Raw genomic sequence first — 27,443 nt, 5'->3', positions numbered from 1 at the left:
CAGGCGGATGCGGAATGAGGTATTTCTGTGTGATATAAGAATTACAGTGACAAACATTCAAATGTATACGCACGTAGTAACTGGTATTTAAGTACGATGGAAGTGTATCCCTCTATCTAAGAAAAAAAGGGCGTTGCTTTTTTACTCGTGCTGTCAGGACACGATGCTTGAGCTTATTTTCTTTCGAGGTGTGTTTGAGATTTGTGTAAAGTTCTAGTGCTATGTGACAGACTAAATTGTAATATGTTATCACTCTGTTACTGTTTGGAAAAATTGTTGTCTACGTAGCCGGTTTGAAGCTGCTGGGGCGCATGGGTTCTCAACCAAACTGGGGTCAAATGAAATTTACTAGTCTTTCTCAAATGTTGGTAATGTAATGTAACCTTAAGGGTTGTTAATGTTACATCATTGTGACAGTGTGTAAGATGCTTTCATATCCTGGTGTGCGACGGATGGAAATAAATTGTAAACAATTCATTAATTGCTATTTCATAATTAGCAATAAACTGTGCCTGTTGCATTGAGTCGTGTAAATAATAATTATTGTTTTACGGTTCTTCCGGTCAAGAATTTTCAGTAAATTTTAACTGCATAAATAATCATTACCCTTTACAAATGTTTTGGTTTAGTAATTTCAAGTAAATTAAAATTTTAAAAGAAAGTAGTTACATTTAGTTGCGAGTTTCCACAAATTGTTTCATTGAAAGTTATTTGCTAAATTTCCACTGCAACATATCATCCGCAGAAGGTGTACAGAAAAACAAGATTTTCATGACTGATTTAATAATTTGTAATCGTTGGTGAATGTTTAGTTTTAATAAAAATATGAAAACATCTGAGCGCGTACGAAATTTAAAAAAGAGACGTATCGATTCACAAAGAATGCTGGATGAATTGGTGCAGCAATAATGACTTACTACTGGAAAATATACCACTTTCAAGCTCCACCAAGACGAGTTAAGCCAGACCATCAGCGCACTGAGCGCTGTGCTTCAGGATTTTGAAGTATATAAAGTTATTTCGCGAATGAAGACCCACTGTTGGCCTACTTAGACGACTGGAGGCACTTTTTCAACACTATAAACACAGGTTTACGGATGAGGCGGGCGTGGCAGGGAATGACGTTTCTACATTACAACCACTAACGACAGAGATTGGTCAACGGTTAGTTGGGATAGGTGTGTATAATAAGTTCCTCAAATGCAAAAATCTCAGATGGAAATATTGTAAAATCAGGGGTAGGTGACGAATAATTATACTAAGTCGCCTAATCCGTTACAGGAGTACATTCTAAGGTGTAAAAATTTTGCAGGTAACTCTCTTGCACGAATAGTAGAATTTTTAGGATTGTTTGTAGATGTCCAAGAATAGGACATATAATCACCTTGTCGTAGACTGAATTGTTGCGGTTATTAGCCGCTAATTTGGAAGGAACCTTGAGAGAGTGTATATTAGAATTATTAGAAAACAATCATGCAATATATCTACATCTACATCTACATTTATACTCCGCAAGCCACCCAACGGTGTGTGGCGGAGGGCACTTTACGTGCCACTGTCATTATCTCCCTTTCCTGTTCCAGTCGCGTATGGTTCGCGGGAAGAACGACTGTCTGAAAGCCTCTGTGCGCGCTCTAATCTCTCTAATTTTACATTCGTGATCTCCTCGGGAGGTATAAGTAGGGGGAAGCAATATATTCGATACCTCGTCCAGAAACGCACCCTCTCGAAACCTGGCGAGCAAGCTACACCGCGATGCAGAGCGCCTCTCTTGCAGAGTCTGCCACTTGAGTTTGTTAAACATCTCCGTAACGCTATCACGGTTACCAAATAACCCTGTGACGAAACGCGCCGCTCTTCTTTGGATCTTCTCTATCTCCTCCGTCAACCCTATCTGGTACGGATCCCACACTGATGAGCAATACTCAAGTATAGGTCGAACGAGTGTTTTGTAAGCCACCTCCTTTGTTGATGGACTACATTTTCTAAGGACTCTCCCAATGAATCTCAACCTGGTACCCGCCTTACCAATAATTAATTTTATATGATCATTCCACTTCAAATCGTTCCGCACGCATACTCCCAGATATTTTACAGAAGTAACTGCTACCAGTGTTTGTTCCGCTATCATATAATCATACAATAAAGGATCCTTCTTTCTATGTATTCGCAATACATTACATTTGTCTACGTTAAGGGTCAGTTGCCACTCCCTGCACCAAGTGCCTATCCGCTGCAGATCTTCCTGCATTTCGCTACAATTTTCTAATGCTGCAACTTCTCTGTATACTACAGCATCATCCGCGAAAAGCCGCATGGAACTTCCGACACTATCTACTAGGTCATTTATATATATTGTGAAAAGCAATGGTCCCATAACACTCCCCTGTGGCACGCCAGAGGTTACTTTAACGTCTGTAGATGTCTCTCCATTGAGAACAACATGCTGTGTTCTGTTTGCTAAAAACTCTTCAATCCAGCCACACAGCTGGTCTGATATTCCGTAGGCTCTTACTTTGTTTATCAGACGACAGTGCGGAACTGTATCGAACGCCTTCCGGAAGTCAAGGAAAATGGCATCTACCTGGGAGCCTGTATCTAATATTTTCTGGGTTTCATGAACAAATAATGCGAGTTGGGTTTCACACGATCGCTGTTTCCGGAATCCATGTTGATTCCTACATAGTAGATTCTGAGTTTCCAAAAACGACATGATACTCGAGCAAAAGACATGTTCTAAAATTCTACAACAGATCGACGTCAGAGAGATAGGTCTATAGTTTTGCGCATCTGCTCGACGACCCTTCTTGAAGACTGGGACTACCTGTGCTCTTTTCCAATCATTTGGAACCTTCTGTTCCTCTAGAGACTTGCGGTACACGGCTGTTAGAAGGGGGGCAAGTTCTTTCGCGTACTCTGTGTAGAATCGAATTGGTATCCCGTCAGGTCCAGTGGACTTTCCTCTGTTGAGTGATTCCAGTTGCTTTTCTATTCCTTGGACACTTATTTCAATGTCAGCCATTTTTTCGTTGGTGCGAGGATTTAGAGAAGGAACTGCAGTGCGGTCTTCCTCTGTGAAACAGCTTTGGAAAAAGGTGTTTAGTATTTCAGCTTTACGCTTGTCATCCTCTGTTTCAATGCCATCATCATCCCAGAGTGTCTGGACATGATGTTTCGAGCCACTTACTGATTTAACGTAAGACCAGAACTTCCTAGGATTTTCTGTCAAGTCGGTACCTAGTATTTTACTTTCGAATTCACTGAACGCTTCACGCATAGCCCTCCTTACGCTAACTTTGACATCGTTTAGCTTCTGTTTGTCTGAGAGGTTTTGGCTGCGTTTAAACTTGGAGTGAAGCTCTCTTTGCTTTCGCAGTAGTTTCCTAACTTTGTTGTTGTACCACGGTGGGTTTTTCCCGTCCCTCACAGTTTTGCTCGGCACGTACCTGTCTAAAACGCATTTAACGGTTGCCTTGAACTTTTTCCATAAACACTCAACATTGTCAGTGTCGGAACAGAAATTTTCGTTTTGATCTGTTAGGTAGTCTGAAATCTGCCTTCTATTACTCTTGCTAAACAGATAAACCTTCCTCCCTTTTTTAATATTCCTATTAACTTCCATATTCAGGGATGCTGCAACGGCCTTATGATCACTGATTCCCTGTTCTACACTTACAGAGTCGAAAAGTTCGGGTCTGTTTGTTATCAGTAGGTCCAAGATGTTATCTCCACGAGTCGGTTCTCTGTTTAATTGCTCGAGGTAATTTTCGGATAGTGCACTCAGTATAATGTCACTCGATGCTCTGTCCCTACCACCCGTCCTAAACATCTGAGTGTCCCAGTCTATATCTGGTAAATTGAAATCTCCACCTAAGACCATAACATGCTGAGAAAATTTATGTGAAATGTATTCCAAATTTTCTCTCAGTTGTTCTGCCACTAATGCTGCTGAGTCGGGGGGTCGGTAAAAGGAGCCAATTATTAACCTTGCTCGGTTGTTGAGTGTAACCTCCACCCATAATAATTCACAGGAACTATCCACTTCTACTTCGCTACAGGATAAACTACTACTAACAGCGACGAACACTCCGCCACCGGTTGCATGCAATCTATCCTTTCTAAACACCGTCTGTGCCTTTGTAAAAATTTCGGCAGAATTTATCTCTGGCTTCAGCCAGCTTTCTGTACCTATAACGATTTCAGCTTCGGTGCTTTCTATCAGCGCTTGAAGTTCCGGTACTTTACCAACGCAGCTTCGACAGTTTACAATTACAATACCGATGGCTGCTTGGTCCCCGCATGTCCTGACTTTGCCCCGCACCCGTTGAGGCTGTTGCCCTTTCTGCACTTGCCCGAGGCCATCTAACCTAAAAAACCGCCCAGCCCACGCCACACAACCCCTGCTACCCGTGTAGCCGCTTGTTGCGTGTAGTGGACTCCTGACCTATCCAGCGGAACCCGAAACCCCACCACCCTATGGCGCAAGTCGAGGAATCTGCAGCCCACATGGTCGCAGAACCGTCTCAACCTCTGATTCAGACCCTCCACTCGGCTCTGTACCAAAGGTCCGCAGTCAGTCCTGTCGACGATGCTGCAGATGGTGAGCTCTGCTTTCATCCCGCTAGCGAGACTGGCAGTCTTCACCAAATCAGATAGCCGCCGGAAGCCAGAGAGGATTTCCTCCGATCCATAGCGACACACATCATTGGTGCCGACATGAGCGACCACCTGCAGATGGGTGCACCCTGTACCCTTCATGGCATCCGGAAGGACCCTTTCCACATCTGGAATGACTCCCCCCGGTATGCACACGGAGTGCACTTTGGTTTTCTTCCCCTCCCTTGCTGCCATGAGTTGCAAAGGAACATTTGTAATAATGTGATACCCCCGCGGCCCTTTCAAGAGACTATGTGCATGATATGGAAAGAAAGAGCTGTGGAAGGAATCCACTGACGCATACGAAACTAGAATTCAAAACACAATAAAAGTATTATGTCTCCAGTACACGGAAACACAAATAATAAGCCCCATTTCGTTGCCATTAAAACACAAGATAGAAAAATAGCGGTTTTCTGCACAGCACCTCCCACATTTCAACAACTTCATGAACTAGTACCCAAATACCGGCTACATCATATGTCGATGAAATGAGATAATATTTTATCGGACACATTACACAAAATTATAATAGAGCAGCGGAACGGATTTTACACACTTATACGGATCAAGTGCTGAGTTGTGGGGAAACGTTACAAGTGTGACGTAAGTGTAGATAAATGTGGATTTAATAAACGGAGGGGTACTACAAATTGACAGTGGGAAACGAGGGCCGTTAGCAATATTATGAAACGTATCCAAATGGTGCTGAGCACTATGGAACTCAACATCTGAGGTCATCAGTCCCCTAGAACTTAGAACTACTTAAACCTAACTAACCTAAAGACATCACACACATCCATGCCCGAGGCAGGATTCGAACCTGCGACCGTAGCAGTCACGCGGTTCCGGACTGAAGTGCCTAGAACCGCACGGCCATCGCGGCCGGCGAAACTTATCCCTCAAGTCATGTTGACACAGGGAATTACTAACAGAGAACGTAGGAATGTACGTTTAGTATGTTGCCAGGAGGAGCCAGTTCGTGCTTTAGTTGACCCAGGAAGTGCTTTAACGGCGGTGAACGAACAATGGTACACATTAGGTGGACTGATAAGGTAAGAATGAGGAGATTCTGCACAGAATCGGAGAGGAAAGGAATATGTGGGAAACATTGACAAGGAGAATGGACAGGGTGATGGAAAATCTGTTAAGACATCAGGGAATGACTTTCATGGTAGTAGAGGGAGCTGTGGAGGGCAAAAACTGTAGGGAAAAACAGAGATTGGAATACATCCAACAAATAATTGAGGACGCAGGTTGCAAGTCCTACTCTGATATTGTTCAAATGGCTCTGAACATCTGAGGTCATCAGTCCCCTAGAACTTAGAACTACTTAAACCTAACTAACCTAAGGACATCACAGACAGCTCTGCCCGAGGTAGGATTCGAACCTGCGACCGTAGCAGTAGCGAGGTTCTGGACTGAAGCGTCTAGAACCGCTCGACCACAGCGGCCGGGTACTCTGATATGAAGACGTAGGAAGAGGAGAGGAATCCTTGGCGAGCAGCATCAAACGAGTCCGAAAACTGATGACTCAAAACAGTAAAAAAAAGTGCACATTGTAAGTGGCCTGTTGTGATTAATGAAGCGACAAACGACTCGATCTAACATACAGATCACAACTGCTCCTTAGAGAGTCAAGTGTCTCTTGTGATCACAGCTGTTAGCAGCAAAATGTTAAGAGAACACTGATTTGTCATCACTACTATCCACAATAGGCAGCGCAACTAGAAATGTAGTTATACAGCAGACGTATAGGCGAAAAATGCACTGTTATACGCACCGCCCTAATCCTTTGCTGTCTATATGTCACCTAGCATACTACTGTTGTACAAAACCCAACGGTCTCAGCCAAAGGCCATAGTTGCACTACATCTCCGTATGCATACGCGACCCTGGAAACTGGGTAAACACTGATCTGTCCCAAGGTCCACTAAGTGCCTTTAGCCAGATAAATTCTCACGAATTCCGTCCCGAGCTTGGCCAATAAGAATCATCTGTCTCCTCATACCAACTCACACTGACCACCACTCTGCGCATCTAGTCCCGATTTCCGGCCCAGGATGGCGCCACCGACAAGCGTCAAAAACGCTCGTCATCACAAATTTGCCACCCCACTGCACACATCTTTGGACGGGGATACAGAAAATTCATCGCATAGAGTATTTATAAGGTGAGTATAGGCAGCTAGCAAAATTATTTTGAAATATGGCACCTGAAAAAAATGGTTCAAATGGCTCTGAGCACTATGGGACTTAACATCTATGGTCATCAGTCCCCTAGAACTTAGAACTACTTAAACCTAACTAACCTAAGGACAGCACACAACACCCAGCCATCACGAGGCAGAGAAATTCCCTGACCCCGCCGGGAATCGAACCCGGGAACCCGGGCGTGGGAAGCGAGAACGCTACCGCACGACCACGAGATGCGGGCTATGGCACCTGAAATAAACATAATGGGTATAGGAAAATGTATGTAACGACAGCAGTAAATTAACACCGTTTTGTCTAGCCCCCCAACTCTGAACAAACAATTGGTCGTTTAACTCACCCTCTTCTGTAGTTTTTCGGGCAGAGCAGGTTTCACTATAGACATCACCATGTTCATTATTTTCGGTGCGTTTAGAAAATGTATGGCTCTGATTCTCTTGGCGTAAGCTGTCTGCAAACAAAAGACAGTCGCAGACGCATGTTAGTTTCAAAAGCTGAAGAAACTAATTAAATTAATACATAATTTCCACTTTACTGTTGGTGGTAAAAAGAGCATTCCGAAATGTTGTCAATTAAATACGTACCCTGGAAATCAGTTCGAGTGCCCGAACGTCGCGAACCGTCAACTTGCTTAAGTGTCCAGTTGATACGTTCTGTAGGTCGATCAGGAAGATGTATCCAACGGAGTAGTCATATGACAGAACGAAATTCATTATCATGAGACTAGCCTTCACAACATGCACAGGGTTTAAATTCGTAGGGTCTGGGTCGATACCGGCGAGGACTCCAACTCGATGAAACTGTGGCGTGAGGCGAGGCATCGTAGGCACTTTCCTGGAAACGAGTTGCTAGACATTATGCATAGAAGGAACGTAGGTGAAGCAGACATAATAAATCTCTTAAAATCTGAATAAATTAGTGCAAAGTAGATACTACCTCTGATAAATCGCACTGGTAAAGATAATTGAAAAATAAATTGCAATAGTGATTTCTGATGTAAATATAGTAATACATTTGCACTTTAATTCAGATTATCTTCTTCATATATTTTACCTGGATCTGGGTGTCAGGTGACAGAGACTAAATTTGAGTCCACAATACAAAAAAAAGTATAGCATCAGTTAGACTAGATGCCTGTGATTCGCATTATAAGTCTAATGGAAAGCAACACCTTTCCGTAAATTAGGCTTGGCCTCCCAATAATTTAACACGGGTCATATAGCTAGGCACCTACGTTTGCCATGTGTCAACATCACGTGATCAGCGGCAGTGATCTTAGTGTATCTTAAACTGAAGGAAATTCACTTCGGAAAGAGTTTACAAGAATATGGATATTTCGTTTAATGATGCCGATAATACCAGAGAAAGATCTAATAGGCTCTCATTAACAGTTTAAAAATATATATTTGCTACAGAAATCTATTTCTGATTCGTATGAATCATAATATCTAGACCGATTTCAACAAAAACATCATTTATAACTGATTTCTGTTCTTCACATGTGTTAAATGAAAAGACAATAATTTGTTACTAAACAAAATTCACATTTGATTTTACCAAAAACGCTGAAAAGCTGAATGTTGTAGTGACTGCAACTGAGGTTTGTGTTAGAGATCAGTATTTTAGAGTGAAAACAGCCTCAAATGTTATTTCCAATTAATTTATGGAAATATGACCCCAAAAATGATAGTTATATTTTATATTTTCGATTCAACAAAATAACACTTTCACAAGACATGGTAGCAATAGTGTAATTTACGATTGTATATAGCTTATTGTTAGAATTTTAGGCACTGTGTATACGAAACAAAACGCTTATCCACAGTCACATGTTTCGTGAAGTGCTATACTCAGACATAATCCTTTATATCCTCCGCAGCCACTAGATGGCCCTCACCTATTTCCTATAAATATCTACCACGTCAAACATTTATGTATTAATTTCTTTTTTCTTTTTCTTCTTTTCGAACTAACACAAATAATAAGCCAAAGTATGAAATCCCTTAACCGAACATTTTCATATGAACATTCTAATGTTTTAAACCACTAAACGTTATGTAACTTTCATAGACGCGGTTTCGTTTTAGTATCTTACGCATAGTCTGATGCTGATGAACTGACTTTGCTAGCAATCGATAAATTACGGGTGCAAACAGTTGATGATTGAAGGCAGCATAAACAGTTTCACGAGATCCAAAGAATGAAAATAAATTCCATTACTGCTCACGTATATATCTTAGAAATTTGAAAGGCGTCGTGCCCCAGTATGGTCAACAAACCTACCTGACGAAGCTGAAAATACCACATGGTGTAAAATAGCCTGAAACATCTGTCAACGAATCTTTGAATTCGAGAAAGAATTATCTTGTTCTTGTCTTCAGCCTCTAGATGAAATAAACATAAGAAGTTTTATAATTACCACAAACATAAAGGAAACAGATCCCCTATTTTCGAAATAGAGAAAGGCACCGTAGAACGCTATTAGAGCTGGACCATCAGTAAACGTCGGTGCCTGGTGGAAACAGAAAATTTAGTTGTTTGTAGACTCCGTTTTCTGGCTAGTTACAAATTAAGAGCTTCTCAGCTGTGGAAATCGATATGGACAACGGTGAATCTAAGAAGAATGTTTATTGGTGTGGACTTAAAGAGTCGTTTGGCAGGCTGTTACTCATAATTTCAGGAGAACGTTAACAAACTGTATACAGTGTAAGCACGCTGTGCAAAACATTCGGCATTCTGAAGGTTTGGAAATAAATATGTGGATGAGTTCTCTCCTGAGTTTTACTTACGTGCACTTCAGAGCTGTAATAATGTCTTCCCCTAGTGGATCTCTGTTCATCAGTAGTTCGGGGAACCTCTTCTTCAGTGTGTAGCTGGCATCGAGTATCTGTTTCACCATCTCCGTCCTGCACTTACAGCTTATGTATAATCGTTCCAGCCGTTCATCGTCTGTTGTGAAATAAAAAAAAGTATGAGAATCAGAAGACGAAATAATAAGGTGGTGCAGTCATCTGAAAGTTCCAAGTAATCGCTCTGATTCCAGCAGCTATTCCATGTTATTTACGAGAACGAATGGTCCATACAGACATGTAGTTCTGAAAGCAGGGATTCGTTACTGATTTTTACAGATAAGGAACTCACGGATGTGGAAAACGAGTAGAATTGTGAAGTCAAAAGCAAGTTATGTTGTTGGAGCATGTTAATGGCGAACACTTTTGAGGGGAGGCAGATACACTAAAAGTAGCTACCGGCATAAGTATCGCAAAACATTTCATTACGTTTGCAATTAGAACGTCTATAGAAATTGAAGGAGGAATTAGTCCAATATCTTTGCTGTCATGTGCCACATCATTTAAATTTGCTTGTAGTGCACAACTAAGATACACCACGCCTAGTCGTAAACACTTTTAAAACAGCAACCGAGACATGTGTTCATTTAGAAGATGCAGTCAGATGAAGACGAGACAGCCGGCAGGTGTGGCCGTGCGGTTCTAGGCGTTTCAGTCTGGAACTGCGTGACCGCTACGGTCACAGGTTCGAATCCTGCCTCGGGCATGGATGTGTGTGATGTCTTTAGGTTAGATAGGTTTAAGTAGTTCTAAGTTCTAGGGGACTGATGACCACAGATGTTAAGTCCCATAGTGCTCAGAGCCATTTCAAACATTTATTTGAAGACGAGACAGATGAAAAAAAGTATGTAAACTGTTTGTTATTTGACAAATAGTCACAATAACTGGGAATTAATTTATACCAGTGTGAGTCAAGACGGTCAATGCCTTCTTTAAAAATGATCGCGGTTGCTTACTGACACACATTTGAACCCATGCGTGCACGTCTTCGTCCGAGAAAGTCGACGGACACGAATGTCTGCCTTCAGGACTTCAAAAATATTTAAATCTCATGACGAGAGGATACATATTCTCACAGAATGACAGCATAGTGAAAGAACTGGAAGCGAGGTGTAGCAAAGCTAATACAGTAAGCGCTCAGCTACGATCTACTCTCTTCTGCAAGAAGGAAGTAGTACTAAGACTAAGTTATCTGTGCACCGTTCAATCTTTCGAGCAACTTTGTTGTATGGGAGCGAAAGCTGGGTGGATTCAGGTTACCTTATCAATAAGGTTGAGGTTACGGATATGAAAGTAGTTTGATTGCTGGTACTAGTAGATGGGAACAATGGCAGGAGGGTGTCCACAATGAGGAAATCAAAGAAAAACTGGGAATGAATTCTATACATGTAGCAGTCAGGGCGATCAGGCTTAGATGGTGGGGTCACGCATGGGAGAAGGAAGCTTACCCTAGAGACTCATGGGTTCAGCAGTAGAGGGTAAGAGGAGTCGAGGTATACCAAGGAGAAGGTACCTGGATTCGATTAAGAAGGATTTTGAAGTAATAGGCTCAACATCAGAAGAGGCACCAATGTTAGCAATAAATAGGGGATCATGGAGGAATTTTATAAGGTGGACTATGCTCCAGACCGAACGCTGAAAGGCATAATCAGTCTTAAATGATGATGATGATGATGATGATGATGATGATGATGATGATGACGAGAGGTCGAGCCTGTGTGGAGGATGTATAAGGATGCCCAAAGAAATTTCTGCAACATAGCTGAAACAACTACGGCAGTATATCGGCCACAACGCTGCAGAAGTTTCGCAGAGAAGCCCTTACTCATCTTCCATTCAATACCGATCTCTCGCCATGCGATTTCGATACTTTTGGAGCCCCGAAGAAAGACGTTCGTAGCTATCGATTTCCCTAAGACGTAGAGGTGGACGCTTGGGTACAATCATGGTCCCGTCAGCAACGGTATATATTTTCCTTTAAGACGTTTACCATCTTGTCTCCCAGTGGAATAAATTTATTAACAGTTATGGCGATTACTTTTGAAATAAGAAACACTTTAAATACTATTTTTCCGTTCGTTTCGTTTTCAATTGACTGCCCCATAAATGAGGCCTATTTTCATTTCAACCTCCGACTGGTCGAGAAATAGATACCACAACGAAAATAAAAAATGATTTTCTTGCAAAATTTTGCTAGGCGCACCTTCAAGCGGCTTCTCTACATGCATGCCGATCTGATATAATCGTTTGTGGTAGCGTGGTACCAACTTTTCCGTACCCTCTTCATAGAAGACAGCAAAGACAGCACCTGTGATATTCGCCAATTCCTTACGCTAGCCTCCAGCTCGTTGTCTGTGCCGAAATGGGGTCGTCATGGCCAGCGGCTGACGTGAGCAAAGAGATAAAAGTGAGAAGGAGCAAAGTTTGGGTTGTATGATGGGTGATCAAATCCATCTCATTCCAAACGGTCTAGGAGATTCTTCGCTGCAGATGTAGTATGTAGACGCAGATTGTCATTAAGAAGTACTGCTGTAAAACTACCATAGGATACCGCAGATTACCGTACGTAGCTGTAGTCTACGGTGGTTTCCCTAGTAGCCTTCGTCATTTATGATCATAATAGCGTTACCAATATATTAAGCTTGTTGCATACCTTTTGGGCGTTATTTTTATCGCTTTGTCTGAGTGTGCAATCAGTGTCATACTAGACTTTTCTAGAAACTGGAAGTGGTAAACCGTATAGAAATTAAGTGAGAATTAAGATAAAGATTTGTCGTATAGCACCAGAAAAAGCGATTTCCTCAAAGAAAGGTAAAATAAAGAGAGCGCAAAACAATAGCATATCAAACATCGCTTTAATTCTACAACGAGATCATATAAAATATGGTTCTGTATTTCATAAACAACTTTTGCTCTTGTCTTTAATAAGGAAACTGTCACCGTTGATCATGATAAACAAAGTAATTGCAAAATAACAACATTTATATATATTTTGTTGTCCTGTGCATGTCAACTGTACTTGTATCAATAGCAATTTCTTTGGTTACATGAAAGAGCAGAAGTTACGTGATCAACTAGTTTTTATTACTTATAAAATGCGAAATACATTTTTAAGGATATAAAATACACAATTGATTAATACTGAATTGTTATGTGCAAAACAAACGAACAACGAACAAAGAGAAGTCATAGCTCCTAGTTGCTGTCTCAGAGTCATTTGTGTCTTTTTTTCCTACAAATGCTACCAATACTACTTGCAATCCTACCATTTACTACAAAATTTATGCGCTGAACTAATACGGTAGAACCACAGTTTTAGTCGAGCGCAAGTCTATGAAGAACGAAACGGGTGACAGTTATGTTATGTGGGCTGCAAGATATCAGGCGCTACCTCTCAGCAGGATATCGCACTTTGCAGGAGACACTGTTTTATAAACTGTGCGCTCAGAACAGAAAAGGAAGACGTGGCACAATAGACAGGAATACCAGGAATGTTGCACAAAACATCTGTGCCCGACCCCTCACTGTCCGGTCATCATTCATTGTTTCACAATACTTGCGGGCCGATAAACAGTGCTTTTTAAAGCTCGAGAGCCATGTAAAAACTGAAGCAATGTGTCAAGGATGAAGGACCGTGCCATTTCAAATGAATCATCCAGACATTTGCCTGGGGCGATTTACGGAAATCACGGAAGACCTAAACCTGGATTGGTGGATGGGGGTTAGAAGCGTTGTCCTGCAGAATGCGTGTCCAGTGTGCTAACCACTGCACTATCACGCTCGGTAGCGTTCTAAGTACAGCTAGATGCAGAGAATGTTCAGCATTTAAAGGTAGTGATGGAGTTATAGGTTACGTTTTGCATGATACCAATCTGTTGCTTCGTGAAGAGTTAGCCAGTGCAGAAAGAGACAGATAGTGGTGACGTGCTGACCTATGACGTCGGGCAGGTGCGGTTGTGTCTGAAGCCAGTTGCGAATGGTGGCCACTGCCTGTCGGATATCTGCCTCGCTCGTCCCCAGCTGCTGGCGCACAAGCGCCTTCTGCTCTTCTGTCGGGAACTCGAACGCCATACCTGCCACAGAGAGGGTAATCGTCTTTTACTTTCAAAAAAAAATGTTCAAATGTGTGTGAAATCTTATGGGACTTAACTACTAAGGTCATCAGTCCCTAAGCTTACACACTACTTAACCTAAATTATCCTAAGGACAAACACACCCATGCCCAAGGGAGGACTCGAACCTCCGCCGGAATCAGGCGTACAGCCCATGTCTGCAGCGCCCTCGACCGCTTGGCTAATTTCGCGCGGCTCTTTTACTTTACCAGGTCATAGCATTTCCTTCTCGAGCTACCAAAAATTGTGTTAATACGAGGTGTTCGGAAATTTTCGTTACAACCTTCTGCAAGTATTCCTGTCCTCATCTACCAGAGACATATTTTAATGTAAAATAGAGCTGGAAGCTTGGAAGTGACCAAAAGTTGAAACTGGCATACATAATAAAAGAATACAGCTTACCTGCACCAAGTTTTCATTCTCAAAACTTCTTAAGACTGGTAGAGGGGAATGTGTACATGATATTTTGAATAGAAATCTATGTCCAGAAACACACCGTTTCTGTGCTACAGCCGGTTCAAAACAAGTTTGCTAACAAGGGAACCTCCCCATCGCAACCCCCCCCCCCCCTCCTTACATTTAGTTATAAGTTGGCACAGTGGATAGGCCTTGAAAAACCGAACACAGATCAATCGAGAAAACAGTAAGAAGTTGTGTGGAACTATGAAAAAAATAAGCAAAATATACAAACTGAGTAGTCCATGCGCAAGATAGGTAACATCAAGGAGAGCACGAGCTCAGTAGCCCCGTGGTCCCATGGTTAGCGTGAGCAGCTGCGGAACGAGAGGTCCTTGGTTCAACTCTTCCCTCGAGTTAAAAGTTTAACTTTTATTTTCAGACAATTTTAGTGTGGGAGTAGACGTGATTACCATTCCTCCAGGTTGTACCCCTCTTGTGCAACCGTTAGATGTGTTTGGTTATCTGCAAGTGAAATACTTTGTGTAAAGATTCTATGATTTTGCGAAGCTGCACAGGTACACAGAGCAGTATTGTTTACGGGATCGTGTGCCAATTATCAAAGTCCAGGTACTCACACATAATCGGTTCCTATTGGAGAGGAAGGTCCTTTCGTCTACTAATTGCACGGTTTTGCGGTGCGGTCGCAAAACACAGACACTAAACTTATTACAGTGAACAGAGACGTCAATAAACGAATGGACAGATCATAACTTTGCGAAAATAAAGAAAGGAAACTTTTCACTCGAGGGTAGACTTTAACCAAGGACCTCTCGTTTCGCAGCTGCTCACGCTAACCATGGGACCACGGCGCTACTGAGCTCGTGTTCTCCTTTATGTTACCTATCTTGCGCATGGACTACTCAGTTTGTATATTTTGCTTATTTTTTTTCATAGTTCCACACAACTTCTTACTGTTTTCTCGATTGATCTGTGCAAACTTATAACTAAATCTGAGGAGAGTGCGATGGGGAGGTTCCCTTGTAAGTAGGTATGCAACAGGGTAGCCATAGTGAAGGGTGGTTAGATCATATGACGTCTGTCCTAATCTCTGACCTGTTTCCAGCCTCATTCACGTGTCTGTGAGTGTTAGATCGACATGGTTGAATACACGTTTGCACGATACACCGGTAAGATCCTTCTGAATGGTCAAGGTCATAATAATGGAACAGTTGCTCGTCACCGTTGTCAAGATCGTTCTCCACAGCGTCCTACTCCATCGCATACCCTTCTCGCCACAATTACGCAACAGTTCCGCGAAACGTTACCTTCACCGTCAGCAGGTGTAACTGGTGCTCCAAAGAGACGCTGCACACACATACTGGAAGAGGCCGTACTGCACCACGTTGAAGAGAACCCGTCAGCGAGTACACGAGCAATTTCTTTGGCTATTAATGCGAGCAATTCTAAAACAAAAGATGTACTTGGGTCACGGCTAATCAATTACTTGCAAAAGTGGTCGCTTTAGCAACATGCTTTCAAATGGTTGGACCACTGTACGTTTCTGGACACAGGTTTCAATTCAAAATATTATCCACTCAGTCTCAGCCCTAGACGTTTGTAACGGGAATTTCCGAACACCCCGTACGAGATCGTTTAAGCTCTGGTGGTCACCTATTCGGCTGTCTATTGACTTTTGGCGACCGCTACGGTCGCAGGTTCGAATCCTGCTTCGGGCATGGATGTGTATGATGTCCTTATGTTAGTTAGGTTTAAGTAGGTCTAAGTTCAAGGGGAATGATGAGCTCAGATGTTAAGTCCCATAGTGCTCGGAGCCATTTGAACCATCTTTTGTATTGACTTTTGTCCCGGTATCTTCGTCCACGTCTGCTTACCGATTTTTCTGTCATTTCCGTGGAGGACTATCGGCCCCCAGAAATGTGGGATTAATCTCTGACAATACCAGCTACTCGAGCTGGAGAAACATCAGAAAAATCGTTAAAGAAACGTCAAAGATCCTCAGACGAAACCCGATAGGCAGTATATCACAGTATTGATGATCCACAGCATTCTATGTGCATTTATTTAGTATTAAATGAATATAAGCATACATAGCTTCGATTGTTTTGATACCTTCGGATACATTTCCAAGTAATCAGTGTCTACTGTGTTCGGCACTTCGGCCTAAGTTGTCAGCACCAGAATTGTTATTCTATGTTGGCCACAATCCCTGTTGACGCTGCTTGTGACCTTTCTGACAGAGAGAAGGGTTTGTCTCCGCGAGTGCAGCGCGAAAGGCGCCGTGTGACAGCGGCGGCTAGTTGTAATCATTGCTGCAAATAAGCAGAAAGTTGTCGCTAACTACGAAGGAACGCCCCACACCTACAGACACTGTCTTTACTTGGCTGTGCCCAAGGTGAAACGACCGTGGTCGCGTCTGTCCCAAGGAGGATTGTCGCAGTGTACGCTTGCCTCGAAGCACTGCGCACTTTTGGAATATGCATGGGGCGGACGCATACGGATTGCATGTCGTGACTGCGTCGGACATGCAATTCGCTCAGGTAGTGTGTACTGACGGCTTTGTTGCCATTTCATGATTTTTCCATTGTTATTGTGTTCTGTAATTTGCTCACCAAAACGCTGGTAGGAATTTCATGCACTATGAGAGCCGTAGAGATTCAACACTTTCGTCTTCGCACTTCATCACAGAGGCATGATATAAGTCACTCAGTGGCATACGACTTCTGCGTGTGGTGTTATAGATACTTAGTTAAAACGTGGACAGTACGGCTAGCCACTAGCCGAAATCTGGATTTGAGTAATAAAATCTAAAAACAGGATGACTGATTGCTGCACTCTATAAGTTATAAGCCACATAACAGTCGCTGAGTGCACCCACATTCCGAATGGAGGGTAACCGGGTGGACAGTATATGCTTGAGTATTTCGTAGCACACTTGTGCAAGGCACATGCGTCAGTGAATCAGTGAAAGTTCGTAGTTCTTATTTCTAACACTGACCTGTTTAAGGTACACTATGGGCTACTGTATTTTATCTGTCATATGAAGGAACTTTCAGGTTGATGATATAAATACTGCACATAATGCGCAGCACCTCGAACCTAAGAAAGCTATCCAGAAAGAGAAGGAACCTTTCCAAATATTGCTTTTGTTCTACACTCCTGGAAATTGAAATAAGGACACCGTGAATTCATTGTCCCAGGAAGGGGAAACTTTATTGACACATTCCTGGGGTCAGATACATCACATGATCACACTGACAGAACCACAGGCACATAGACACAGGCAACAGAGCATGCACAATGTCGGCACTAGTACAGTGTATATCCACCTTTCGCAGCAATGCAGGCTGCTATTCTCCCATGGAGACGATCGTAGAGATGCTGGATGTAGTCCTGTGGAACGGCTTGCCATGCCATTTCCACCTGGCGCCTCAGTTGGACCAGCGTTCGTGCTGGACGTGCAGACCGCGTGAGACGACGCTTCATCCAGTCCCAAACATGCTCAATGGGGGACAGATCCGGAGATCTTGCTGGCCAGGGTAGTTGACTTACACCTTCTAGAGCACGTTGGGTGGCACGGGATACATGCGGACGTGCATTGTCCTGTTGGAACAGCAAGTTCCCTTGCCGGTCTAGGAATGGTAGAACGATGGGTTCGATGACGGTTTGGATGTACCGTGCACTATTCAGTGTCCCCTCGACAATCACCAGTGGTGTACGGCCAGTGTAGGAGATCGCTCCCCACACCATGATGCCGGGTGTTGGCCCTGTGTGCCTCGGTCGTATGCAGTCCTGATTGTGGCGCTCACCTGCACGGCGCCAAACACGCATACGACCATCATTGGCACCAAGGCAGAAGCGACTCTCATCGCTGAAGACGACACGTCTCCATTCTTCCCTCCATTCACGCCTGTCGCGACACCACTGGAGGCGGGCTGCACGATGTTGGGGCGTGAGCGGAAGACGGCCTAACGGTGCGCGGGACCGTAACCCAGCTTCATGGAGACGGTTGCGAATGGTCCTCACCGATACCCCAGGAGCAACAGTGTCCCTAATTTGCTGGGAAGTGGCGGTGCGGTCCCCTACGGCACTGCGTAGGATCCTACGGTCTTGGCGTGCATCCGTGCGTCGCTGCGGTCCGGTCCCAGGTCGAAGGGCACGTGCACCTTCCGCCGACCACTGGCGACAACATCGATGTACTGTGGAGACCTCACGCCCCACGTGTTGAGCAATTCGGCGGTACGTCCACCCAGCCTCCCGCATGCCCACTATACGCCCTCGCTCAAAGACCGTCAACTGCACATACGGTTCACGTCCACGCTGTCGCGGCATGCTACCAGTGTTAAAGACTGCGATGGAGCTCCGTATGCCACGGCAAACTGGCTGACACTGCCGGCGGCGGTGGACAAATGCTGCGCAGCTAGCGCCATTCGACGGCCAACACCGCGGTTCCTGATGTGTCCGCTGTGCCGTGCGTGTGATCATTGCTTGTACAGCCCTCTCGCAGTGTCCTGAGCAAGTATGGTGGGTCTGACACACAGGTGTCAATGTGTTCTTTTTTCCATTTCCAGGAGTGTATGTTCACTGGTAGATGCTACACCAAGCCTTTCCAGGTGTTTATTCGTGAGCTAAGTAAAGTATGATGCTACTGCTATCCTTACAGTGGTTTTGCTGAGAGCACATCTTGCATTCTTACGTTCCTTAAGTAATTTACACGGTGACAATTACTGAACTATATGCGAAAAAACGTAAATTACCAGAATGAGATTTTCACTCTGCAGCGGAGTGTGCGCTGATATGAAACTTCCTGGCAGATTAAAACTGTGTGCCCGACCGAGACTCGAACTCGGGACCTTTGCCTTTCGCGGGCAAGTGCTCTACCAACTGAGCTACCGAAGCACGACTCACGTCCCGTACTCACAGCTTTACTTCTGCCAGTACCTCGTCTCCTACCTTCCAAACTTTACAGAATCTCTCCTGCGAACCTTGCAGAACTAGCACTCCTGAAAGAAAGGATATTGCGGAGACATGGCTTAGCCACAGCCTGGGGGATGTTTCCAGAATGAGATTTTCACTCTGCAGCGGAGTGTGCGCTGATATGAAACTTCCTGGCAGATTAAAACTGTGTGCCCGACCGAGACTCGAACTCGGGACCTTTGCCTTTCGCGGGCAAGTGCTCTACCAACTGAGCTACCGAAGCACGACTCACGTCCGGTACTCACAGCTTTACTTCTGCCAGTACCTCGTCTCCTACCTTCCAAACTTTACAGAAGCTCTCCTGCGAACCTTGCAGAACTAGCACTCCTGAAAGAAAGGATATTGCGGAGACATGGCTTAGCCACAGCCTGGGGGATGTTTCCAGAATGAGATTTTCACTCTGCAGCGGAGTGTGCGCTGATATGAAACTTCCTGGCAGATTAAAACTGTGTGCCCGACCGAGACTCGAACTCGGGACCTTTGCCTTTCGCGGGCAAGTGCTCTACCAACTGAGCTACCGAAGCACGACTCACGTCTGGTACTCACAGCTTTACTTCTGCCAGTACCTCGTCTCCTACCTTCCAAACTTTACAGAAGCTCTCCTGCGAACCTTGCAGAACTAGCACTCCTGAAAGAAAGGATATTGCGGAGACATGGCTTAGCCACAGCCTGGGGGATGTTTCCAGAATGAGATTTTCACTCTGCAGCGGAGTGTGCGCTGATATGAAACTTCCTGGCAGATTAAAACTGTGTGCCCGACCGAGACTCGAACTCGGGACCTTTGCCTTTCGCGGGCAAGTGCTCTACCAACTGAGCTACCGAAGCACGACTCACGTCCGGTACTCACAGCTTTACTTCTGCCAGTACCTCGTCTCCTACCTTCCAAACTTTACAGAAGCTCTCCTGCGAACCTTGCAGAACTAGCACTCCTGAAAGAAAGGATATTGCGGAGACATGGCTTAGCCACAGCCTGGGGGATGTTTCCAGAATGAGATTTTCACTCTGCAGCGGAGTGTGCGCTGATATGAAACTTCCTGGCAGATTAAAACTGTGTGCCCGACCGAGACTCGAACTCGGGACCTTTGCCTTTCGCGGGCAAGTGCTCTACCAACTGAGCTACCGAAGCACGACTCACGTCCGGTACTCACAGCTTTACTTCTGCCAGTACCTCGTCTCCTACCTTCCAAACTTTACAGAAGCTCTCCTGCGAACCTTGCAGAACTAGCACTCCTGAAAGAAAGGATATTGCGGAGACATGGCTTAGCCACAGCCTGGGGGATGTTTCCAGAATGAGATTTTCACTCTGCAGCGGAGTGTGCGCTGATATGAAACTTCCTGGCAGATTAAAACTGTGTGCCCGACCGAGACTCGAACTCGGGACCTTTGCCTTTCGCGGGCAAGTGCTCTACCAACTGAGCTACCGAAGCACGACTCACGTCCGGTACTCACAGCCTTACTTCTGCCAGTACCTCGTCTCCTACCTTCCAAACTTTACAGAAGCTCTCCTGCGAACCTTGCAGAACTAGCACTCCTGAAAGAAAGGATATTGCGGAGACATGGCTTAGCCACAGCCTGGGGGATGTTTCCAGAATGAGATTTTCACTCTGCAGCGGAGTGTGCGCTGATATGAAACTTCCTGGCAGATTAAAACTGTGTGCCCGACCGAGACTCGAACTCGGGACCTTTGCCTTTCGCGGGCAAGTGCTCTACCAACTGAGCTACCGAAGCACGACTCACGTCCGGTACTCACAGCTTTACTTCTGCCAGTACCTAGTCTCCTACCTTCCAAACTTTACAGAAGCTCTCCTGCGAACCTTGCAGAACTAGCACTCCTGAAAGAAAGGATATTGCGGAGACATGGCTTAGCCACAGCCTGGGGGATGTTTCCAGAATGAGATTTTCACTCTGCAGCGGAGTGTGCGCTGATATGAAACTTCCTGGCAGATTAAAACTGTGTGCCCGACCGAGACTCGAACTCGGGACCTTTGCCTTTCGCGGGCAAGTGCTCTACCAACTGAGCTACCGAAGCACGACTCACGTCCGGTACACACAGCTTTACTTCTGCCAGTACCTAGTCTCCTACCTTCCAAACTTTACAGAAGCTCTCCTGCGAACCTTGCAGAACTAGCACTCCTGAAAGAAAGGATATTGCGGAGACATGGCTTAGCCACAGCCTGGGGGATGTTTCCAGAATGAGATTTTCACTCTGCAGCGGAGTGTGCGCTGATATGAAACTTCCTGGCAGATTAAAACTGTGTGCCCGACCGAGACTCGAACTCGGGACCTTTGCCTTTCGCGGGCAAGTGCTCTACCAACTGAGCTACCGAAGCACGACTCACGTCTGGTACTCACAGCTTTACTTCTGCCAGTACCTCGTCTCCTACCTTCCAAACTTTACAGAAGCTCTCCTGCGAACCTTGCAGAACTAGCACTCCTGAAAGAAAGGATATTGCGGAGACATGGCTTAGCCACAGCCTGGGGGATGTTTCCAGAATGAGATTTTCACTCTGCAGCGGAGTGTGCGCTGATATGAAACTTCCTGGCAGATTAAAACTGTGTGCCCGACCGAGACTCGAACTCGGGACCTTTGCCTTTCGCGGGCAAGTGCTCTACCAACTGAGCTACCGAAGCACGACTCACGTCCGGTACTCACAGCTTTACTTCTGCCAGTACCTCGTCTCCTACCTTCCAAACTTTACAGAAGCTCTCCTGCGAACCTTGCAGAACTAGCACTCCTGAAAGAAAGGATATTGCGGAGACATGGCTTAGCCACAGCCTGGGGGATGTTTCCAGAATGAGATTTTCACTCTGCAGCGGAGTGTGCGCTGATATGAAACTTCCGCAATATCCTTTCTTTCAGGAGTGCTAGTTCTGCAAGGTTCGCAGGAGAGCTTCTGTAAAGTTTGGAAGGTAGGAGACGAGGTACTGGCAGAAGTAAAGCTGTGAGTACCGGACGTGAGTCGTGCTTCGGTAGCTCAGTTGGTAGAGCACTTGCCCGCGAAAGGCAAAGGTCCCGAGTTCGAGTCTCGGTCGGGCACACAGTTTTAATCTGCCAGGAAGTTTCATATCAGCGCACACTCCGCTGCAGAGTGAAAATCTCATTCTGGAAACATCCCCCAGGCTGTGGCTAAGCCATGTCTCCGCAATATCCTTTCTTTCAGGAGTGCTAGTTCTGCAAGGTTCGCAGGAGAGCTTCTGTAAAGTTTGGAAGGTAGGAGACGAGGTACTGGCAGAAGTAAAGCTGTGAGTACCGGACGTGAGTCGTGCTTCGGTAGCTCAGTTGGTAGAGCACTTGCCCGCGAAAGGCAAAGGTCCCGAGTTCGAGTCTCGGTCGGGCACACAGTTTTAATCTGCCAGGAAGTTTCATATCAGCGCACACTCCGCTGCAGAGTGAAAATCTCATTCTGGAAACATCCCCCAGGCTGTGGCTAAGCCATGTCTCCGCAATATCCTTTCTTTCAGGAGTGCTAGTTCTGCAAGGTTCGCAGGAGAGCTTCTGTAAAGTTTGGAAGGTAGGAGACGAGGTACTGGCAGAAGTAAAGCTGTGAGTACCGGACGTGAGTCGTGCTTCGGTAGCTCAGTTGGTAGAGCACTTGCCCGCGAAAGGCAAAGGTCCCGAGTTCGAGTCTCGGTCGGGCACACAGTTTTAATCTGCCAGGAAGTTTCATATCAGCGCACACTCCGCTGCAGAGTGAAAATCTCATTCTGGAAACATCCCCCAGGCTGTGGCTAAGCCATGTCTCCGCAATATCCTTTCTTTCAGGAGTGCTAGTTCTGCAAGGTTCGCAGGAGAGCTTCTGTAAAGTTTGGAAGGTAGGAGACGAGGTACTGGCAGAAGTAAAGCTGTGAGTACCGGACGTGAGTCGTGCTTCGGTAGCTCAGTTGGTAGAGCACTTGCCCGCGAAAGGCAAAGGTCCCGAGTTCGAGTCTCGGTCGGGCACACAGTTTTAATCTGCCAGGAAGTTTCATATCAGCGCACACTCCGCTGCAGAGTGAAAATCTCATTCTGGAAACATCCCCCAGGCTGTGGCTAAGCCATGTCTCCGCAATATCCTTTCTTTCAGGAGTGCTAGTTCTGCAAGGTTCGCAGGAGAGCTTCTGTAAAGTTTGGAAGGTAGGAGACGAGGTACTGGCAGAAGTAAAGCTGTGAGTACCGGACGTGAGTCGTGCTTCGGTAGCTCAGTTGGTAGAGCACTTGGCCGCGAGAGGCAAAGGTCCCGAGTTCGAGTCTCGGTCGGGCACACAGTTTTAATCTGCCAGGAAGTTTCATATCAGCGCACACTCCGCTGCAGAGTGAAAATCTCATTCTGGAAACATCCCCCAGGCTGTGGCTAAGCCATGTCTCCGCAATATCCGTTCTTTCAGGAGTGCTAGTTCTGCAAGGTTCGCAGGAGAGCTTCTGTAAAGTTTGGAAGGTAGGAGACGAGGTACTGGCAGAAGTAAAGCTGTGAGTACCGGACGTGAGTCGTGCTTCGGTAGCTCAGTTGGTAGAGCACTTGCCCGCGAAAGGCAAAGGTCTCGAGTTCGAGTCTCGGTCGGGCACACAGTTTTAATCTGCCAGGAAGTTTCATATCAGCGCACACTCCGCTGCAGAGTGAAAATCTCATTCTGGAAACATCCCCCAGGCTGTGGCTAAGCCATGTCTCCGCAATATCCTTTCTTTCAGGAGTGCTAGTTCTGCAAGGTTCGCAGGAGAGCTTCTGTAAAGTTTGGAAGGTAGGAGACGAGGTACTGGCAGAAGTAAAGCTGTGAGTACCGGACGTGAGTCGTGCTTCGGTAGCTCAGTTGGTAGAGCACTTGCCCGCGGGAGGCAAAGGTCCCGAGTTCGAGTCTCGGTCGGGCACACAGTTTTAATCTGCCAGGAAGTTTCATATCAGCGCACACTCCGCTGCAGAGTGAAAATCTCATTCTGGAAACATCCCCCAGGCTGTGGCTAAGCCATGTCTCCGCAATATCCTTTCTTTCAGGAGTGCTAGTTCTGCAAGGTTCGCAGGAGAGCTTCTGTAAAGTTTGGAAGGTAGGAGACGAGGTACTGGCAGAAGTAAAGCTGTGAGTACCGGACGTGAGTCGTGCTTCGGTAGCTCAGTTGGTAGAGCACTTGCCCGCGAAAGGCAAAGGTCCCGAGTTCGAGTCTCGGTCGGGCACACAGTTTTAATCTGCCAGGAAGTTTCAAACGTAAATTAGTTACAAACTAAGGGGTGCACACACTTTATTCAACATCGAAACGCCACTACAGATATTAAGATTAAGTTTATGACATGTTTGATATGTCTGCCACCATTGACGATGTGATGCAGACGAATGCCGAAATTTTGCATGAGCGTCTGAAGTGTCAGAACATCGATGCTGTCGATGACCTCCTGAATGGCTATTTTCAACTCAGAAATGGTTTTGGGGTTATTGCTGTACACGTTGTCTTTAACATAGCTCCACAAAAAGGAGTTGTACTTGTTCAGATCCGGATAATATGGCGACCAATCAAGGCTCATGCCAATGGCCGCTGTGTACGCCAGAGTTAGAATGCGATCCCCAAAGTGATCCTCCTGGACATCAAACAGTTTCTTGCTTCGAGGGGGTCGAGCTCCGTCTTGCATGAACCACATCTTGTCGAAATCAGGGTCACTTTGGATAATGAGAATGAAATCATCTCCCAAAATCTTCACATAACGTTCGGTAGTCACCGTTCTTTCAATGAATATCGCACCAATTATTTCGTAACGGACATTGTGCACCACACAGTCACATGTTGAGGGTGAAGAGACTTCTCGATCGCGAAATGAATTCTCAGTCCCACAACTGCATCAATTTCGCTTATTGAAGAGCCCATCCAAATGAAAGTGGACATCATCGTCAAACCACGCATGCGCAAAATGATTCCCAGCATGCTCCGTGTCCAACCGTGCAGTTTGATCTTCCTAACGGAAACCGTTCATAAGTTATGACGATTTTATTTCATACAGCTCAATAATTGTCACTCTGTAAGTAGATTTTAATTCCTGTAGATCTGTTAGACTCCAGCGTAAGGGTCAGGTTTAGTGATTTGAGCATTGTTGAAAGTTTACTTACTTCTGGATTCCTGTACTGAATGACAAGAAGTAAAGGAATGGGATGATAGCACAAGTGTTAAACATCAGGGAGTAACTTCTATGCTACTAGTGCGCGCTGCAGAGGATAAAAACTGTAGAGGAAAGCGAAGATTGAGATACAACCAGCAAATAATTGAGGACGTAGATTGTAGGTGCTACTCTGAGATGCTGAGGTAGACACAGGAAAGAAATTTGTTGTGGGCCGCATCAAACCAGTCAGAGCACTGTAGCATTTTCTGCGGCCATAGAATAAGAAAGGGGCACAGCTACGCTAACTCATCGCACGTTCGTTAATAATCTCACAGTTTCAACAAATTTACAGCTTGAGCCCTATACAACACTTTCTCTCAAAATTTATACACAATTCAAACAATTAGCAAATTAATAAATCTGAACCACTACAACCAGCTTTATTACACTACATCTACATATCTACATATGTACTCCGCTAGCCACCAAGCGGTGTGTGACGCAGGCCACTATTCGTGCCAAAGTGATCCCCCCTCCCCTCCCCCTCCCCCCCCCCCCCCCCCTCTGTTCCACTCGCGAATCGCGCGAGGGAAAAACGACTGTCTGAACGCCTCAGTACAATCTCTAATATGCCTTAGCTTTGAACGGTGATCAATGAGCGATTTGAAAGTTGGTGGTAATAATTATATGCTCTACATCCTCGGCTAAGATCGAATTTTGGGATTTAGTGAGCAGTCCCTTCCGTTTAGCGCGTCGTCTATCTGCAAGTGTGCCCCACTTCGAACTTTCTATGAGATTTGTAACGCTCTCACGACGGCTAAATGCACCAGTCACGAATCTTGCCGCTCTTCTTTGGACCTTCTCAATCTCTTGAATCAGACCCTACTGATAACTGTCCCACACAGACGAACAATGCTCTAAGACTGGTCGAACTAAAGTATTGTAAGTAATTTCCATTGTTGAAGGACTGCATCCCTTCAGGATTCTACCAATAAACGGCAATCTAGAGTTCGCCTTACCCGTTACTTGTGTAATCTGACCGATCCCTTTGAGATCATTCCGAGTAGTCACATCCAGATACATGACGGATGTTACCGCTTCGAAAGACTGGGCATTTATTTTGTACTCGTACATTAATGGTGATTTTCGCTTTGTTGCACACAGTAAATTACACTTACTAATACTGAGAGATAACTGGCAGTCATTACACCACGCATTTCTTTTCTGCAAATCCTAATTGATTTGTTCAGAACTTTCGTGTGATACTACTTTCCTGTAGACTACAGCATCATCGCCAAAGTCTAATGCTGCTGTCGATACGATCAACCAAATCGTCTATGTAAATCGTAAAAAGCAGCGTACCTATTACGCTGCCCTGGGGCACACCTGATATTACGCTTGTTTCTGTTGAAGTCTTCCCATTCAGGACGACATACTGTTCTCTGTCTGTTAGAACACTTTCTATCCAACCGCATATGTCATTAGATAGACCATAAACGCGCACGTTTTGGAGCAATTTGCTAATTGTTCGAATTGTGGATAAATTTTGAGAGAAAGTGTTGTATAGAGCGTAAGCTGTAAATCTGTTGAAACTGTGAGAATATTAATGAATGTGCGATGAGTTAACGTAGCTGAGACTTAGGAAATCGTTTTCACCGTTTCTTATTCTATGGCCCCAGAATATTTTACAATGTTCTGATTGGTTTAACGCTGCTCACCATGGATTCATTTCCTGTATCAGCCTCGTCATTTCTGAGTAGCACTTGCAACCTATATCCTCAATTATTTACTGGCTGTATTCCGATCTTCATCTTCCACTGCAGATTTTATCCTCTGCGGCGCGCTCTAGTACCATAGAAGTTACTCCCTGATGTCTTAATACCTGTGCTATCATCCTATCACTTTTCTTCTTGTGATTGTTGTTCATATTGATACATAGCATTCTGATGAAATAAGTCTGGCATAGGAAGATCAGCGAGATGGCATGAAGGAACGTCCACGTTTGATGTAGTGCCTTTGACCCAATGACGTGTGTGTGTTTTTACTGTACATCCAGACTACCGCCTGCAACACAGTCACCAACCACGCACTACTGTACCTCAGACCTTCAAACCAACGACCGACTAACGACACTAGACACTGCCTCTGGTGATCGAGTGGAAG

The 27,443-nt window shown here is 45.0% G+C and overlaps 1 protein-coding gene across 1 annotated transcript in view; it reads right to left on the bottom strand.

The window, feature by feature from the left end:
• Positions 1-27,443, bottom strand: part of LOC126188115 (alpha-tocopherol transfer protein-like) — a 76,082-nt gene that overhangs the window by 39,015 nt on the left and 9,624 nt on the right. The window contains exons 2-5 of the mRNA XM_049929587.1: positions 13,651-13,791; positions 9,659-9,818; positions 7,454-7,703; positions 7,210-7,320 (exon numbers count right to left, since the gene is read on the bottom strand). Coding sequence (XP_049785544.1) covers positions 7,210-7,320; positions 7,454-7,703; positions 9,659-9,818; positions 13,651-13,789 — 660 coding nt within the window. The 5' untranslated portion in view covers positions 13,790-13,791. The remainder of the gene's footprint in view (positions 1-7,209; positions 7,321-7,453; positions 7,704-9,658; positions 9,819-13,650; positions 13,792-27,443) is intronic.

This window comes from Schistocerca cancellata, chromosome 5, assembly GCF_023864275.1.
Source record: "Schistocerca cancellata isolate TAMUIC-IGC-003103 chromosome 5, iqSchCanc2.1, whole genome shotgun sequence".
Taxonomy (NCBI): domain Eukaryota; kingdom Metazoa; phylum Arthropoda; class Insecta; order Orthoptera; family Acrididae; genus Schistocerca; species Schistocerca cancellata.
This window is presented reverse-complemented; position numbering and strand designations above follow the sequence as displayed.